This window comes from Euleptes europaea, chromosome 7 (assembly GCF_029931775.1).
Source record: "Euleptes europaea isolate rEulEur1 chromosome 7, rEulEur1.hap1, whole genome shotgun sequence".
Classification (NCBI taxonomy): Eukaryota; Metazoa; Chordata; class Lepidosauria; order Squamata; family Sphaerodactylidae; genus Euleptes; species Euleptes europaea.
Window position 1 is genome coordinate 25,275,056 of NC_079318.1, and position 20,190 is coordinate 25,295,245.

The 20,190-nt window shown below is 41.6% G+C and overlaps 1 protein-coding gene across 1 annotated transcript in view; it reads right to left on the reverse strand.

Annotated features, from left to right (window-relative positions):
• PCNX2 (pecanex 2) overlaps positions 1-20,190 on the reverse strand; it is a 143,364-nt gene that overhangs the window by 67,691 nt on the left and 55,483 nt on the right. The window contains exons 16-19 of the mRNA XM_056852517.1: positions 15,698-15,807; positions 10,281-10,377; positions 6,619-6,711; positions 3,809-3,959 (exon numbers count right to left, since the gene is read on the reverse strand). Coding sequence (XP_056708495.1) covers positions 3,809-3,959; positions 6,619-6,711; positions 10,281-10,377; positions 15,698-15,807 — 451 coding nt within the window. The remainder of the gene's footprint in view (positions 1-3,808; positions 3,960-6,618; positions 6,712-10,280; positions 10,378-15,697; positions 15,808-20,190) is intronic.

A 20,190-nucleotide genomic window follows, 5' to 3' on the forward strand; every position in this document is an offset into this window, starting at 1 on the left:
TATGTTCTGTACATGCTATTAATTAATATTCATTTATTACAATGAATGTTGTTAATGAAATAGGTTCCGATTGAAGATTGATATTACATTCAAGGCATGTAATATGTGTTAAAATCAGAGAGAAATTCCAAAGCAGCTTTTGATCACAGGAGCAATTCAAGTCCCAAGTACCAGAACAATGTTCCCAATATCCTTGCATGCATAAGTAGCAGGTTAGAGCTCTTTAAATCTGAGAAGAAAATGGCAGCAGAAGAGACAATAAAGAAAACTAATCACAGCTAAGGGAAGTCAGAGACTTCTGGACACATAGATTGTTGTGATTTGGAGATGCAACATGCTTTGAAACACAGAGTCCCTGGGATCCTGACAGCCATTTGTTTTCCCAGGGAAGATGGCCATAAAATGCACAAAGAGGTCAAAGAGGAGAGAGGAATTTCTGCAGAGAAATAACCATTTGCCTGCCTGCTGGGGGGGGGGGCGGGGGGCAAGACAGATAGCTGTTGTAAAACATGACCTGGGTATTAAGATGTGTAGGCTGTGAGCCCTGGGTTGATTGGGTGATTGGGATCACCCTGTTTTGTAATGCATTGTGTTTGCGGGGTGGGGGAAGGGTGCCTGGGCACAAACCAAAACCTAGGATGATCTTGGTGACTTTGGCGGAAACTGTCTTTACACATATTCTGACGTGCCAAGATTATTCTTGTACATGTTAACAGCCTAGTAAGTAACGAGTGTGGGAGACTGTATCCCAGTGCATTATCCTTCAGATATGCATTGCTGTGACATCAGACCATTTGAAAGGCTTGCTGAACAGCAAGGTTTTATTTTTCAGTTGGAGTTAAAATTATTAAAGGGGGTTGAGCTTTGCTTGCTCTCCTGTTGTACTATATCCTGGGTAAAGCCTGGAATCTAGGATGTTGCTTTCAAATTAACCATTCTGAAGACACAGCTATACTACCCTCACACATTTAGCTTGTGTCTCATGAGGATGTTTTCAGCAAAGAATCAGTTGGGCTAGTTTTGAAAAGAGAGTGAGGTCACACAAACAACCATTATTCTGACATTCTTATCTTCAAAAGTGTCAAACACACACATTGAGAGTGATTAAAGCATAAACCCATCAGTACTTGACAGCAAGCTCCTATAGCGGCAGAGAAAAGAGGGTAGCTAAGAAACAAATCAATGTTATCAAAGTCAAGGCATTTCATAGTATTAACATTTACAGATATCCCTAGCATTGAAATTACCGCCTGCTGAAGATAGCAGTTCCTTAAAACCAAGTTGTCAACAATGAGACTTTTTCATTCAGTTTTATGGTGTCTCATGAGAATGCAATGCAGGAAATTAAAATCACAAGCTTACCACTCAAACTTTGTTCTACATCCAAACATCTGAAATACAGGTCTGCCAAAAATGTAAAAACTGAAATGCATTTTAAAGGCTAGGATTTTAGGGTAAAAAGATGCCTATGTATATCTGCACACAACTGATTCAATATTGTTCAATATTTTAAAAGAGGTGAATACCAATGAATACTACGGAACAGAAGTCTGAAATTGGCTAAAATACACAGAGAGCCCAGATGGCAGAGATTGTTCTAAACAGAAGGACCAACCTCCCACCCAACCTCTTGCACAGGTTGTGTTCATTCCATCGCATGTTGGGAGGAAGTTCTGGCAGATCCCCAGAACATTACACAAAAGCAGTGCTTGGTGGGTTGAGGTCACAGAGATAACACAAATTCATTATTTCCTAGAGCCACATTTTCTCCAGCAGCAGCCTAAACGCAAGACCAAACAACCTTTGTATATGCAAAAACTGACTACAAAGACACAGCTTCAGCAATATGGTTATGCAAATCTGTGTTGTCATTCTTTGTGGAGTTTTTTTTAGAAAACAAATGAAGTAAATTCTTCTCTCCGTTTTTAGTTATCACCAATGTCACAGAAATCATGATCTAGCCTAGGGCTGCCAGGTCTCCAGCGATGGTGGGAGGCTTCCCACCAGTACCCTCATTGCCTGCCGCTGCTCCAAGTGGTGGTGGTAGTGGTGGGAAGTTAGTGTTGTCTGAGCTGGAAACCCAGAAGTGATGCTGGGTACCTTTAGGAATAGTTGGCAATTCCTAGAACTGGGTTTCCCCTGGAAGTGACATTGCGGCACCGATGATGGGGCCCACAATGTCCCCGTCCCCAAAGCTCCCACAAGCACCACTAGCAAGCAACAACAAGCAACTAATAATAATAAAAAGAAGAGCTGGTTTTTATATGCCGACTTGCTCTACCACTTAAAGAAGAATCAAACCGGCTTACAATCGCCTTCCCTCCCCCTCCCCACAACACACCCTGTGAGGTAGGTGGGGATGAGAGAGCGTGAGTAGTCCAAGGTCACCCAGCCGGCTTCATGTGGAGGAGTGGGGAAACAAATCCAGTTCACCAGATTAGCCTCCACCGCTCATGTGGAGGAGTGGGGAAACAAACCCGGTTCTCCAGATCAGAGTCTACTGCTCCACACCACCGTTCTTAACCACTACACCAGGTGAGGTTAAGGGAGGACATGATCGTTGGACACATCTTTTTTCCTTCCTTCCTGCCCTCTCATTGCTCAATCATGGTGCCTGCTAGGTTCATAAATCCCATCTTCCTTGGGGAAGAATTTTCTGTTAAAAGGGGAGCCTTCGTGTCCCTCCCATGAGAATGTCCTGTCAACCTGAACTGCTGCTCAGCTTCAAGCTGAGGGTGGAGTTTTTTTTTAGTATCACTATCCCACTTACCATGCTTGAGTAATCCTGAAAAAAAATCCACTTTGACAACTATGGGTATGAACCAGTGAGTCACTTCCTCCGAGTTTTCTTCAGAGAGTAGGAATCTTTTTTCCATTGGCTTCCTCCATTAAGAAGCTTAGAGGGGGGCAAGCAGTAACTCACTTATTTTTGGAACTTGTGCGTTATAAATAGGTACAGCTAAAAATAACTGTCATTCAATTTATACATTTCTGACAATTCATTCGCACTCATCAAGCCTATGAAAATTGAGTGTACGTATGCATAATACACACATCGGTCCGGTCAGAATAGGGTTGCCGGCCTCCATGTGGGACCGGGAGATCTCCCAGAATTGCAACTGATCTCCCTGCTGAGGTCCCTCCCTTCTCTAAACCCCACCCTTTCCAGGCTCCACCCCCAAATTTCCATGAATTTCCAAACCTGGAGCTGGCAACCCTAAGTCAGGATTGAATCCAGAAGTGAATTTTTCAACAAGAATGCAAACTGGCTAAATTTTCTCTAAATAGTCTTTTCTCTTCCTCCTGAGGTCTCTGTAATAATTGCTGACATAGCTGTATCTGCTTCTGCATAATTTCTAGTGGGCTGTGATTTCTATGCCCAGTAGCTGACTTTGACCTAGATACCTACTCACAATGTGAAAAGGTTTATATTCTCTAGCTATCCTACTACATTCATTTCCCCCTAGGGTTGCCAACCTCCAGGTGGTGGCTGGAGATCTCCCGCTATTACAATTGATCTCCAGGCGACAGAAATCAGTTCCTCTGGAGAAAATGGCCACTTTGGCAATTGGACTCTATGGCATTGAAGTCCCTCTCCTCACCAAACCCCACCCTCCTCAGGCTCTGCCCCCAAAATCTGCAGGTATTTCCCAACCCGGTGCTGGCAACCCTATTTTCCCTGAATGATGATAACAATTTGTAACCCACGATTTCATATAAAAATTCATACCATTTTTTTTGTTGCAAACAGGTAGATAGTACCATGCAAATGGGGGGATACTTAAAAAGGAAAGCAGTGCTTCCATACCTCTCACTTCTCTCTGCCGATATTCTTTATTTTTAAGGATAGGGTGGGAAATCCACGACCACGGATGGTGTTTGCGAAGCTGAGGAAGTATGTAGTGTGTTACGAATCCCACAGTCCATGCTAAAGCGAAAAGCACAATGCTGAGAAATGGCTGAGTTAAAAGGGAAAGAAAGGGGGAAAAAACCCTAAATCTCATTTTTAAACAATAATTTAGATATTATTAGATACTTCCTTGTTTTTATTTAGAGAAACAAGTTTAAATTTTAAAAGTACCGTTATTTTCTTGAGGCTTCATTCAAGAATAGCCAGTTTTTATTCTGAAAAAAAAAATGCTTATAAATGTAGCAGGTGGGGAGCAGATGTGGAACTAAGGAAACGACAGCAAAATCTACTCTTAATTTTCATTTTCTTTTTATAATGTGCTTGATAGACAAGATGTATTTAGATTTTATTTCAAAAGAAAATAAATGCTTTTGTATGGTTCTCTCACTTCTGCAAATTATTTGGTCTGTACATTCATAGCCAAGGAGTCCATCATATTGAGGATACAACACAGGAAGTGGCTCATCAGGGAATGTCATTGAAATGAAAGACCAGAAACTCAGAATATGCCAAATATACGGAAGAAGTCCAAGGAATGCTTCAGGTGTTATAGTAAACATTTACATTTAAATGTAAATAGTAAACAATTCTTACATGATAATTATGAAGGGTGCTCGTCTTTAAGACAAATGAGAAGGTAATTTTGAAAGCTACTTTGAATGAGGACTATAATGTGTAGAACATCTTGCTACATCAACCTTAGTTTTTGTGCGGAATGTTTCACATTATCATGAGCCATTCTGGCCATGATGGGAGTGTAAACTCTACAATCAGGAGGTCTGATCCATGTGGCCAGCTGCTGTGGACACTGGGTTGGATCCAGTGGAAGATTCCACAGGAGCTGACCGAGTGGATCTTTCTCCTTCCTCAAGTAGCCAGGCATTTGTCCTGAATTTCCACTTCGAGGATCGCAAGAGCCTCACAAACAAAATGTATCACATGATGGAGCGCTGCAAAGGCAAAGGGGAATCTCAGAAAATCACTTCCCTCTCCTTCCTCCACAGACACAAACTGTGAGTAGAAAGGAACTCCCATCTTTCACTTATCTTCCTGTTCTTTAGCTTTATAGAATCTACCCTTTTATAGGTCTGCTTTCCAGTACTTATGCCTCGCTGATTAAGTTGCGTGGGGAGGGGCACATATCCAGGGACCCATTAATTTGTAAGTAAAAACAAAATGAAGCACCCAGGGCACATAAATCATGGATTTTGATGTCTCTATAGTGTGCAGAGTATGGGAAACAAACAGGAGGAACTTGAAGTCTTAATATAGGAAAAAGACAATGACCTAATAGGCATTACTGAAACTTGGTGGGATGAGACTCACAATTGGAATGTTAGGATTGAGGGGTACAACTTGTTTAAAAGGAACAGACCAATAAGGAAGGGGGGAGGAGTAGCATTTTATGTCAAGGATGTATACATCTGTGAGGAAATAAATGAATCTGAGCATGGAAGGGCAGTTGGGAGTCTCTGGGTAAAAATAAAAGCAGTAAGAAATAATAGTGATATTAAGATGGGAATCTGTTATAGACCATCAAGCCAGGCAGAAAACTTGGATGATACACTCTTAGAACAGATTACAAAATTTTCAAAGAGAAAGGATATAGTGGTCGTGGGAGATTTCAATTACCCTGATATCTGTTGGAAGTCAAGCTCCACTAAAAATGAAAGGTCTAATAAATTCCCAACTTATCTTGCAGACAACTTCATTTTCCAGAAGGTGGAGAAGGAAACAAGGGGGGGGGGTCTCCTATCTTGCAGTTGATTCTCACCAACAGGGAAGAACTGGTTGATGAGATGAAAGTAGTGGGCACCCTGGTTAGTAGTGACCATTTAATTTTGGAATTTACGATCTTGCGGAATGGAAAAGCTTTATGTAATCAGACATATAGATTGGACTTTACAAAAGCTAACTGTAACAAACTCCAAGTTATGCTGGGTAGAATACCATGTCAGAAATACTCAAAGAAAAGGTAGTCCAAGAGGGGAGAGAGTTTCTTAAAAGCAAGATATTGAAGGCACAATCACAAACTGTCCAATGAGAAAAATGGGAGGAACCTAAAGAAGCCAGGGTGGCTCCATTAACGGCTTTCTAAAGATCTGAGAATTAAAAAAGATACATACATTTAGGAAATGGAAGGAGGGCCATATAACCAAGTATGGATATAAACAAATAGTCAGTGCTTGTAGGGAGAGTGTTAGAAAAGCTGGAGCTCAGTATGAGCTTAGGCTGGTGAGAGATGCTAAACACAACAAAAAAGGGCTTTAAGAAACTCCCTCCCCTCTTGGACTACCTTCTCTTCGAGTATGTTCAGTGCAAGTGGTAGGCCCACGGCAGGGAGAGGAAAGCGGAATTTTAACGGGTGATGGAGAGAGGGCAGAACTGCCCAATTCCTGCTTTGCCTCAGTGTTCTCTTGCAAGGGAAACCTAAAAAAACCCCACAGAATTTCCTGCTTTGTGCAGGGGGTTGGACTAGATGACCCTTGAGATCACTTCCAGCTGTTTCTATATATTACCAACATAGTTCTTCCTCTCTTAACTCTCTACATAGGTCTTTCTTAGGAATTTGTGTACACAGTGTACAAATCTTCCATTACCACTTAAAAATCAAACATTTCTTCTTCTTCTACCATGTCTAACATAAGAGACTGCATTAACAACTTAGGAAAAAAACATGGGAGAGGGTGAAGAGTTACGAGACCTACCTGCAATGACAAGAAAACAGTACTGGCACTAACTGCGAATGAAAGCACGGCAGCCATAGAGCACACAATGAGATCCGATTTCAGGGTTTCCCTCTGTGAATATAATTTCATAAATATAAAAACTCAAGAAAAGTCCATTTTGATTTGACAGATTAAAACAACCCATTCTTAGCAGTTGGTAGTTGTATTATAAGTACATTGTGCATGTGTGTGTGTGTGTGTATAAAGTGCCGTCAAGTCGCAGCCTTTTGGGGTTTTCATGGCAAGAGACTAACAGAGGTGAATCATAGAATCATAGAGTTGGAAGGGACCACCAGGGCCATCAAGTCCAACCCCCTGCACAATGCAGGAAATTCACAACTACCTCCCCCCTCCACACCCCTAGTGACCAGAAGATGGCCAAGATGCCCTCCCTCTCATCATCTGCCTAAGGTCACAGAATCAGCATTGCTGACAGATGGCCATCTAACCTCTTCTTTAAAACCTCCAGGGAAGGAGAGCTTACCACCTTCCGAGGAAGCCTGTTGCACTGAGGAACAGCTCTAACTGTTAGAAAATTCTTCCTAATGTCTAGACGGAAACTCTTTAGATTTAATTTCAACCCGTTGGTTCTGGTCCGACCTTCTTGAGCAACAGAAAAAGTTCACCTTTCACAAAGCTGTTCTGCCTCTCAAGCTCTGTAGATGATAAAACATCTATAGTGTTTCATAATATATCCTGTGGGCTGCTTGTTAAAAATGTATTTAATTGGGTTTTTGGAGCTTTGTTCTCTGACTGTTGGCACTCAAAGGTCAAGCAGGAAGTTGGTTTTGAATGCAACATATGAATGCCTTCCGGCTGCTGGTTAATGTAGCAATCGACTGTGGATGCCTATGAAATTAATTGTGAAGCTAGAAGTTCCCCCACAAACTTGAATAATCAATTATCTAACACAGCTGCTTTGTAATTCCAGGCACCCAAGCTAACAATTGTTACAGTACTATTAAAGCAGCTAAAATGTAGCACAGGTCACTGAAACACACAATAAGTTATTACCAACATGAATGTGAAATCAGAGGTTTCTTTCATACAGTAAACTGCTCTGGCCTAATTTTGCAGTGTATCAAATATCTTCAGCTCAAAAACGTACTGATATCAAGAGCTCCAACTCATAATAAATATTAGCCACTATAAAAGTATCTCTGTCTGTGTGTTGATCAGCAGAGAGGCGCTATCTGCAGGAACCACTTGACAATATAATGTGTTCACTTGGATTATGTTGCAGTCATCAGAAAGGATAAGCACACAAATACGTTATAATATTACATTACTTTTTCACATATTCAAACTACCACTTAATACTTTTTCTTGATGCAACCTGGCTGCACAAGTCAAAAGGGGCATAATCACAGCTAGTGGGAGCAGGAACTTGTAAAACCATGGCTGAATACTGTAAGACATTGTTTTATGCCCTCAGCTTTATTGGAGGGTCATTATAAAGAAAACTCCATGTCTCAAAGGCGTTGTTTGTGTGGCAGTGGGCAAGTCGATTCTATGGAACACATTCAATTATTTTGCTCTCTTTATAAAAATGTTCGTGATGAAATGATCTCCCCGTTCAAAATATTGTCGAAGGCTTTCACGGTCAAAGTTCATTGGTTCTCGTAGGTTATCCGGGCTGTGTAACCGTGGTCTTGGTTTTTTCTTTCCTGATGTTTTGCCAGCAGCTGTGGCCAGCATCTTCAGAGGAGTAACACTGAAGGACAGTGTCTCTCAGTGTCAAGTCTGTAGGAAGAGTAATATATAGTCAGAAAGGGGTTGGGTTTGAGCTGAATCATTGTTCTGCAAAAAGTAACAAAGGTAATGTGCTAACCATTGTCCTGTAAGTATCAAGATAATGTGCTAATGAGGGTGTGGTATGTTAATATGGAAGGCTTGGCTTCCTGTCTTGAAAACCTCCAGACTAACAAAGACTACAGTCAACAATTGCCATGCAGATTAGCTTTGGATTTCACACATTAACAGATCACTTCAGGATACAATGGTTCCATATTAACATACCACACCCTCATTAGCACATTATCTTGATACTTACAGGACAATGGTTAGCACATTACCTTTGTTACTTTTTGCAGGACAATGATTCAGCTCAAACCCAACCCCTTTCTGACTATATATTACTCTTCCTACACACTTGACACTGAGAGACACTGTCCTTCAGTGTTACTCCTCTGAAGATGCCGGCCACAGCTGCTGGCGAAACGTCAGGAAAGAAAATACCAAGACCACGGTTACACAGCCCGGATAACCTACGAGAACCAATGATCTCCCCGTTGTTGGCAAAATATCCTGGCCAGGACTCAGTGGATAGGATTAGGAAAATTGTTAAGCAGTGAGAATCCTCAGGTCACAATCAAGGTCGCCAAATATTGTGCTGTTATTATGAAGCTTCGTAAATCTCTGTTTAAATGATGTTATCTGCACTTAAGGTGCCTTGTTTTCTCACTCCACCTAGATTTTTATGTAAAGTGTTCTTGAACTTCTTTATATTTGCTCCACCTGGTTAAAGTCACTTTTATATTGTTTTTGCTGAGGTTTATTGCTGTAAAAAAATTTACTGGTCTGACTGACTGTTTTAAATAAATTTGAATTTGAATATAGACATTGTTTTATTCATCATATAATCAACACTTTAAAGAATGTTCTTTTTACGAGCAACTGGTTGTGGCTTCTGTGATTGGAGAAGGAGGAGGGAGAGACATGACTTTTCCAAGATCATTTCCCAGCACGTTCAGTTTGATATAACATACTGAACTGGGACTGCAGGAAGTTGTCAACAGCCCTTTAAACATAATAGAAAGTGACTCCATTAAATCAGAGAGAGGAGCCAAACAATGTAATTATCCCACTTAGGTATTGAAGCAAGTAAGACTTGCAAGTAAGACAGAACTGCAATAATTATTTCTTCACAATTTAAAAGGCAACTGGCCAGGGAGCTGCTGTTGGTGAAGGCTCATGATTCACCAGCTTGCTTGGATTACCCAGGCCCCAGGATAATCATGCATCATTTAAAACCAGCTACACTTTAAGTGTTTATGCTGCTGGGCAGTGCATGGCATTCGTCATACCGATGCATGCTCAAAGCTCACAGAGTTGAACTACAGTTCCCAGATGGCCGCACAAAGCTGAGTATTGCACAAAATATCTGCAGTCCAATTTAGAACACCCAGTTAACATGAGCATGCTTATCTGTGGCAGGCAAAATGGGCAAGGCGGGAATACCAAGACAAGCTTTCCTCCCTTCCTCAGTTGGATTGAGATAACTTGGGGGGGGGGTGCGAATAAACCTTCTACATGGATGAGACAGCAATTATTTGCACTCACATAAACAGGCAATTATGCACCATCACAGCAACATTAGAGGATCCTAGTGGTTTTCTTCTACACGCCGAAGAAAGAAAGAGCAAGGAAAACAGTTGCATCCATAAAGCCCTTCTTTCTGCCGTTCAAGAAGGATCCCATTTGAAACAGTTCACAGCTCTGTCTCACACTGGTTTCCTTGTTACAGATTTAAATAATTTAACTGGGCATAATGGCACATTACGCCTAAAACAATTATCACAGCCTGGCGCTGGAATTTCAGGCGCACGTTCCCACAATATAAATAAGTAAAGGACGCCTACCACTGATTCTTTCATCTTCCCAGGAAGTGGATCATTCTGTGAAGCTTCCAAATGTTGATGTAGAAAGTGAGGAAAATATTTACCCTGAATAAGAGACCTAGTTGACAAAAAACAACCACCACCCCAACAAAACACAGTTAGGGCATTTTTAATGTGACAGACTGTTATCTATTTATCATTCTCTTCAGAGAAAAGCAATCTAAGCACAAGAGCCCAAGTTTTCTGATACATCTGGATAACCAAACAGAATCTGAACACTACAAATTCCCTGCTTTTTTGCTTTGAAAATAAATATTTACTTAGGGGAAAAAAACTGGCTTTCAATAGTCTGTATGACAGTCACACTTTAAAAAACCCACAATTCTTCGCAAATTTCAGCTGTGATCAAACAGCTTCTTTGCCTCTTCCCTCAAGCCAGGGTGAAGGGACCTTCTTGCACCAGACAACGGTGCTCAGTAGCAGAAGCTGGTAGCCCTCCAATAAAGTGCTTCATGAACTGCTGTTGGTTGCACCCAAAAATTATTTATCAGGAAGTCGTTGACAGAGACTGAGTTCAGGACTGAAATGCCTTTGGCTGGCAGCAACTCACAGAATGACATCTGAACAAAAAGCCAAGAATCTGACCGGGTGTGTTCCATAAAATGTTTCCAAACACTGACATATGCAATAATCCACTGAAAATGAAATGCACACATTTTCGTTGTATGACACTAATGCACGTTGGGATACACAGAAGTGGGACCTAAGGACTGGCCCCATCTCGTTCCATGGATGCATGCGGGGTACTTCAGCGTAAACTGTCCCTATCTGCCAACGGAGGAAACAGACAATATATCTGTGAAGCAGCATGCCTTGCTACACCACCACTGAGTCAACCTGCACACCGGCCAAACAACAAGAGCCTATTTTGACTGGTGCAGATGAAGCAGTACTGACCAGACCAGCCATCTCTATTGGTCAGTGTAGGCCAATTGTGTCACTGACTTACACCTTGTAGGCCTTCATGTAGCCCCGGCCAGCCCGGGTGTGCCTGCACTAGACAAACCGGGGCCTTCTTGTTCTCCTTTGTTAACATTTCGCTTTGATGGCTAGTACGTGTTCACCCGTTTACCTCATCAGTTACAATAAAGGGTGGCAGATGGGAATAGCAGTGCCACCCAGGTGCAACCTTCATCCAAGGAGCAGCCCTGGAGATCTCAAAGAAGGGATTCTTGTAGAGGTGTTACCTTCTCTGCTTGCTAAAGGAGGCAGCCATTGGCCTACCCTCTGCTGCACTTCAGAAGTAATCCTAAAGGTGGCCAGAGAGTGCTACTGGAGTCAGTAGCTCAGCTGGAGTCAGCGGAGTCCACAGGGTTCCACCCGCTCATGTCAAGCATCTGACTTAGGTCTGGTTCCTCAGTATAAGCAAGTCATTGGTCCCATACAGACTGAGATTCCCTGAGACGACCTGCCGTGGTGTGACTACTTCTTGCCTGCTTGTCTGCCTGCTGTCTGCCTGTGTTCTGACCACCAGCCCTGATGAGATGAAGCCAAAGCTTGAGTAGACCTAACATGTACCACCACAGCACAGATTCTGACTAAGTATATATTCACAAATATGAAGTAGATCTGTACCACGAGGTTTCTGGATTTCCACAGCAACCTTCTCCTTGCACCCACTGACCCCACCAATATCTTAGTGTTGATATGTTTGTTGCATATACTACAGAAAATCAAGTTAAAGCAACACAGGTGTGGAGTTAGGGGTGTGTGTGAAATTACACACAGATTGAGAGCCTGTCTTCTTTCAAGCAGCTATGCTTTAAAGGTTAAAATCAGCCACATTAGCAGCAAATATGTTAATCTCAAATTTAGTTCTCACTTCTTTTTGTCTTCCCTTGACTACTCCTTAATTTAGTTCAAAGGATTTTTTTGGGGAGAGGATTAAGTACTTTAATCATGGTTATTTCATGAATATTTGAAACCTTTTAAATATCAAAAACAAGTTTTTAATCCCAAACAAGATATTTAACAACAATTTGAACTGCAGAGATGAGATTAAAGGCATTAGAAGAGATTAGAAACTGTACAAAGCAACTAAGAAATGATTTCAAGGACACAAAAATGCTTAATTTAAAGCAAAAGGGATACTTTTTATAAATAGAGAATTAATAAAAAGAGATTTGTTTGTTTTTAAAGGGGAAAGTACGTATCTACTTTTCAGCATTTTAAATAACGAAATTTCATTTCTGCGTCTTCTGCTCTGAAAACTCTTGGGACCTGTGAAGATTCAAGAATCCCAGCACACCTCTACAGTAGTCTGTACATATGTGGTTATAAATGCACACCTGGTACACCATTCCAGCCCCTCTGAGGCATACATACAGTTCTAAGTACACTTGCCTGGAAGAAAGTTTCTATATTCCCTACTGAGAAAAATTATGCACCCTTTCTAATACAAACACCCTTTCTAATCCTGTGCACCCTTTCTAATACAAACTTAAGAACCAGATTGCACAGAGAAGCCATTGAAATTCATAAACATCAGCACAACTGTAACAGAAAAGGAGAGAGTTTAAGAATGAATAAGGCTTGGCTTCCTGTCCTGAAAACCTCCAGACTGACAAAGACTACAGTCCACAATAGCCATGTAGATTAGCTTTGGATTTCACACATTAACAGATCACTTCAGGATACAATGGTTCCATATTAACATACCACACCCTCATTAGCACATTATCTTGATACTTACAGGACAATGATTAGCACATTACCTTTGATACTTTTTGCAGGACAATGATTCAGCTCAAACCCAACCCCTTTCTGACTATATATTACTCTTCCTACACACTTGACACTGAGAGACACTGTCCTTCAGTGTTACTCCTCTGAAGATGCCTGCCACAGCTGCTGGCGAAACGTCAGGAAAGAAAAAACCAAGACCACGGTCACACAGCCCGGATAACCTACAAGAACCAATGAACTCTGACCATGAAAGCCTTCGACAATATTAAGAACCAACATTCTGGTTCTGCCCAAAAGGCAGCATCGCTCAACTGCTTCAAAGCCATAAGTATATATCCTCAGGGTACGCTGTCCTACTGAATTTCCTTGACAAGAAACACTTTTACCAGCGTGGAGTAGTGGTTAAGAGTGGTGGTTTGGAGCGGTGGACTCTGATCTGGAGAACCAGGTTTGATTCCCCACTCCTCTACATGAGCAGCAGAGGCTAATTGGGTGAATTGGGTTTGTTTCCCCACTCCTACACATGAAGCCAGCTGTGTGACCCAGGGCTAGTCACACTCTCAGACCCACAGGGTGTTTGTTGCAGGGAGGGGAAGGGAAGGTGATTGTAAGCTGGTTTGATTCTTCCTTAAGTGGTAGAGAAAGTCAGCGTATAAAAACCAACTCTTCTTCTTCTACCAACTAGAGAAGTTTGCACTAGATAGTAAGCCAACAAAACTGATCCAAACCACACCTATTCTTTAATACAATTAAGCCAAATGATGGAAACATTTCTGGCAACTTGATGAGTGGTTTCAATTCCCCAGGCAGTGGAAGGGGCAGTGAGAGGAGGAAATGGCTCACTAGTTACATGCCTGACAGGGACGTCTCCAACAGAAACAGTTAGTAGATGTTCTCAACAAACAGGATCATCCTAACTAGATTTCTGCACACACCATCTTCCCGTACCACAAATCAATGCACTGTTGCCAACTGGGACTGTGCCTAATAGGCACAAGGCAAGCACTTTGCTTGCAGCTGCTGGCAGAACCAGACTGGGTACAGGGCAAGAGACCGAGGTGGTACTTGCACATGAGTGCACACATATATACAGAAACCGTGATAGGCAGAGTGCCTACCAAAATGCTCTGCTCCAAGCTGAAGAGCATGAGTGAGGGGAGTTAAACCCTACACATTCCTGTGGTGCTAGAAACATTTTTCCTCCCAAATAGGCTTCCATATTGAAAGATAGTCATGTTGGGAGAAAACTGCTTCAAGCACCAAATCACAGTATGGCAAGTTGTGGCAACAAGCAGGATATCAATCCCCTGTTCTGGCAGAGGAATGTGGGGGTGGAGGAAAACATACAGCAATTCATCCTCCCTATGTAATGCTGTACATGTAAGTCAATAGCCCCTCATACTGAGAATGGGACCCAACAGGGAAAGAGAAAAGATAGAAAAGCTCCTACAAGGAGATAATCGCTCAATCACCTCTCAGGTAGCAAAGTTTTGTACGGCAGCAATGAAAATTCGTTGCCACAGAGTAGTCTCTTAGTCCAAATGGCAGATGTAACTTGGATGTTATTTATTTTATTATTTTTATTTTTTAAAGTGATTTAAGACTCGGACTGTAAACCTTTGTCGGAAAGACCATTTTAGTCCATGTATCTTGTTTTATCTGGCCAAGGGCTGCAAATAAACAATCTATCTATCATGTAAGTCAATGGGCTTAGAAGAGTATAACTGTTTAGGAATGCACTATAAACTCCTTATAAAACTGGGACCCTTTCTTCCGTCTGCCTGGAATTTGGCATAAATGATCCCTTTGGTAAAAGACAGTGTATGAGAATTTCATACCAGATGGGTTTAAAACAAAAACACTACAGGGAGATACCCATTTTTATTGAACCAAACAGAAATTAAGAAAGAATAGGGGGAAATAATTTAGACTGATGTGATAATTATAATTTAAAAAAACAAATACTTTAAAACATTAAATTATACGCTGAACTGAAAGCAACTTGAACAGCAATGACGGCAGACGACAAGCTGCTCTTTGCACAGCATGTTAGTCATTATCCATGTTCTTGTCAAGAAACCTTTTATGAGTCTCTAAAAATCCCCAAAATGAACTACAAACAAACTTCTCTGAATGATCCTGTCTTTGGCAAGGGAGCACCTTCTCGAGGCTATGGTGGCTATTGCTAGGTAACAATATCGCCAGCCTTCAAGCCTTGGTTTCTGTCAGTAAAAGGTAGGAGGGAGGCCCCTTTCCAAGGCTATTTAGGCCTCTCAATTTATCCCTGCTCCCCTCCTTTCTGCTATGGAGGGAGGACTTGCCAGGGCCAGCAGCAACCACCAGACATTTTCTACCATGCTTGCTCATCAGTGATGCCTGGACTCCAACTCACTGAGCTCCTGACCAGGAGAATGCTTCCCCCCACCCCAGATCAGTTTTAAATTTCCAGTCTGTCCCATATTAACATACATACATACATACATACATACATACATACATACATACATATATACAGCAAAGATGTTTGCCATACGAAGAGCACACTACATAAAAGTGCAGAGCTACCCTGAGCACTAGCTTGAAGCTGACTTACCACAAAGGACAAAACCACATTTATCCCATTCATGTTAGTTTACAAAAGCATCAATACAAGTCTCAGTGCTAACGAAACGGGGGGGGGGGAAGAGACTTACACTAAAACAGATGGGTCACTGCTTTGCCTACTAAGATGATAAGAAAGTCCAACTAAAAGGCCACAGAAAGCAGAAAACAATGCAGGAATATGTTGAGCGTCCCACGGATCCTGCAGAAATAGAGGGGAAATGAAGAATATTTTTGTTATGAATGAGCAGTCACTTTAGAAAGAAACTAAACACTGTATATGTGCTCATAAATGTACAGTAGACCAACTGTTACTCCTTGATTTGAAAGGATTAAGACGAACCTCTGCCTCTTAAGTGTAGGATGTTAAAAGTATGATGTTACACACACTGAAAATTATACAACCCACAGTTATCTTTAAAATGAGCCAAAGAAACCACATGGCAATCAAATGGCTCTCCCTCTTTTAAAACCTGAAAACACTAGACTCAGAGGCAAAATGAATAATTTTATTTTAAAATTGATTAGCCTCACTTCTCCTTCAAGGCAATGATATGCATAATTTCAAATGCAACACCTGAAAGAGCAAAATAACCAATGCCAACATCTCCCCTCTTCTTGTTTTAACATAATTAATAGTTGCCCTGTTGATCCCAGAGAACAAAAAATACTAAAAAAAAAAAAAAGACGGGGTAATAAATGGTCCAGTGACTATAATCCTCACGACTGTCCTGTCAAGAATTACACACAACAATACTATATTTGGGTGCAGTCTTACCTACAGGAATAAATGGCACTAGTCCTACTTATTTTGATAAAGTTGGATTCTATCCTTGAGCTGTATAGACTCTGTGAAACTTTCAATAGCCTTCTGTCAGAAATAGCGAAGAACAGTACAGGGATAGCCCCAGGTAATTTTCAGGTCTCAGTGAACAGAATGCGGGTCTGGAGGAACCAGGTTCGAGTCTGTGCTCAGGGCAAAACAAAATGTGACATCAGAAGATCTGTGAATACCGCCCCCCCCCGTTTAACAGCAGCCATAAGAGGCCCAGTCTGAGATTTGAAGACATTAACCCCCACCACACACACATATCATTTTCCCTCCCCCCACCCCAGCTGCCACTAAGAGTGAGAAATACCACAGGAGATCCATTCACAGATCTCCCAAATTCATATCAAGTTTTGCCTTCAGAATCACAGAGTTGTTATGAGGATTAAAGGGGAGGGGAGAGATGAGCTTCTTGGAAGAAGAATGAGATACAAATATGATTAACAATTCTGATAACTCCAAATCATCACAGTTGAAACCTCAACCTTCTAGTTGAGAAGCATCTTTATTTACCTGTTGCATTTTTATACCACCCTTCCTCCAGTAAATGTAGGGTGGTATATATGATTCTCTTCTCCTTTATTTCATCTTTACAAAAACCCTATGAGGTAGATTAAGCTCAGAGAGAATGCCAGTCAAACTGGCTTCACAAGCCTAGTCTGACTCAAGCACTATTACCCGTTGGTTCTCTAATACACGCTTTAGAATTAAACACCATTAAAATTAATATTAAGGAGCCCCGTGGCGCAGAGTAAACTGCAGTACTGCAGTCCAAGCTCTGCTCACAATCCGAGTTCAATCCCAACAGAAGTTGGTTTCTGGTAGCCGGCTCAAGGTTGACTCGGCCTTCCATCCTTCCGAAGTCGGTAAAATGAGTACCCAGCTTGCTGGGGGTAAAGGGAAGATGACTGTGGAAGTCACTGGCAAACCACCCCGTAAACAAAAGTCTGCCTAGTAAACGTCGGGATGTGACGTCACCCCATGGGTCAGGAATGACCCGGTGCTTGCACAGGGGACCTTTACCTATAAAATTAATATTAGGCCAACTGATCTCCAGCCTATTACGTGAAAGACCCAATTCACATATGGTAATCAATGGTGTGGCTGATGATTGCAGTGTAATCATGGGGGACGTCGCTGGTGTGAACTGACTCTCACATAGTGTTGGCTGTTTTTACAATGCCATGACAAACCTACAAATAAAAGAAGCGCTGTGGCGTGAATGAAACTGTGCAGGGAGCTGCCTTATACCGCTTGCTTCCACGGGGGTGCATTTCAGTCAACAACCACGGCCACTGTTTGCCACGTACAAACTGGGTCCAAATACGTCAGCATCAAGAGGTTCTGCATTGCCCAGGCAGCAATGATATCTTTTTTTACTTTCTGGTACTAATTATACTTTGAGATCCACAAGTTGCTCTAGTGACACTTCTTTGTAGACTCAAAATGAGACTCTATACATATTCAAAATTATCTCCCCAGGGCAACACATTAAAAGGAAGCAGAACACATTTATTTTGACATCAACTGGATTTTAAGCACCTTATCGCTCATTTGATAAAGAACAACATAAGCTTGGTAACTAGTTTCCAAAATTTGTATCTCAAATAGCTGAAGAGATCCCAAGGGGATCTTAATTCAGAACAGCTAAAACCACTCTCTAAAATGCTATAACGTATTTTGAATTATTTTTATGAGCTGAGATAGTCGTTATTTAGTGAAAGGTAATTAACGTATCATAGGATTATTTTAAATATGCATTTGTGGAGTGGATATCGAGTCTTACTGAAAAAAGTCTACTGAGAAATCTAGCCGCTGGAAGACTATTTTCAAATTCTACACTTTGCCACTAAAGCGTTTAATTAAGATAAATGAGTCAAAATTATGGGTGTATAGATTAAGTTTGTGCTACCAAAAGCAGGTATCCCAAAGCACTTCATGCCTCATTGATAAGATTGATGAACTTGGGAATATACTTTAAACTATGCCAACTTCTTGTGGTTAAGAAAGCCTAGAATAGTAAATACCTATGACAACCTGTGGATCAATTTTGTGAGGAGATATTTTTGTATTCATGAGGGCATTTATTTATCTTTTACTTGTCAGTTATAGTGCTACCAAATGTGTCCTTAAGCATCACATAATGGGACAATCAAGCAGGGGAAGCTAGCAGCAGAATAAGCAGACACACTCAATGATGAGTAGAGACATAGCCCAGGAGCAGCCATTGCCAGAAGGATGTGCTAGAGTTTGTTGGGTGACATCACTGTTTCCACATAATCCTTGATGGCAACATGACATGGCAAACACAAGAGTGTCATAAATAAATCTATTGCTTTCATAAGAGATAAGGCCTAAAAGACAGCCTGGCAAAAAACTAGAAGATCCCACAAGGTGTAAGGTGGAAAGTCCACATCTTCTGGACAACCCCTCAATTAAAATGATAGCTGCCTCTCTTCTGGATTCACTGTTCAGTACAGGGCTAAGATTCTGAACAAACCTGAATCTCCATATCCTGCCCACACTTCTGCAACAGACCACAGAGAGGACACTTTCAACATAACATCTAACGGAGTCCGGTCTTTGGCCTTTTATGCATTACTGTTCCCCTTTCCATCACCCCTCTGATGACTTTGGGTCTTTGTTTTGATTATGCATGCCATTTCCGACCATCAGAGGTTGCCTCGCTCTCCCCCTGCGTTTCCCCGCATTTTGCCCGTGCTTTCAGGGACGTTTTACCTTGAATTTGAAAATGCGGGCAAAACTTAGGGAAATGCAGGGGGAGAATGAGGTGACCTCTGATGGTCGGAAACAGCATGCATAATCAAAACAAAGACCTGAAGTCGTCAGAGGGGTGACAGCGAGGGGAACAGCCATGCATAAAAGGCCGTTGTCAGTCATGTGCTACTGTACTTGGAAGGAAGCTGCCAACAATAGCTTAATTGGGGCGGTGGACTCAGATCTGGAGAACCGGGTTTGATTCCCCACTCCTTCACATGAGCGGCGGAGGCTAATCTGGTGAACTGGATTTCTTTCCCCACTCCTACACATGAAGCCAGCTGGGTGACCTTGGGCTAGTCACGCTCTCTCAGCCCCACCTACCTCACAGGATGTCTGTTGTGGGGAAGGGAAGGTGATTGTAAGCCGGTTTGATTCTGCCTTAAGTGGTAGAGAAAGTCAGCATATAAAATCCAACTCTTCTTCTTAACTCCAAGAAATATTATTTGCAACAATGTAGAGACTGAATAAGCTGCAAACCCATGGTGAGCATAGCAATTTCATTCCACAAAAGCATTTCCCCCTCTTATTTCTTGTTGCATAAGTAAAAAAGAATAGTAAAAAAAAGAATAGTTCACATGAATGTCATATTGAAACTTTTAGCCTATAAAATAGTTAGAAAAGCCATTGTCTGTAAGGTTCAAAAAGTCAACAGTTGAACTATTTCTTTCCTTAGTTAGTTAACATGCACAGCCCATTGCTAGGGATCTTTCATGTACTCTGTAAAGACCAACAAGTTAAAATTCAACACAGGGATGGGAACAGAGGGAAGGAAGGGAGAGGGAGAACAGTGGAAGAATGCGTGCTTACTTTAGTTGCATTTATTTAGGATTAGTGTTGGAAGCATACACAGGCTAAAGTGTTATAACAGAGACTTAATGGGAAAAATTACTTTTGAAGAGGGATTTGAACTAAGGAAACGAGAGAGAAGGGATCATGCAGGTGTTCTTGGAGGCAGCTCCAGACGTAAGGAGCAAC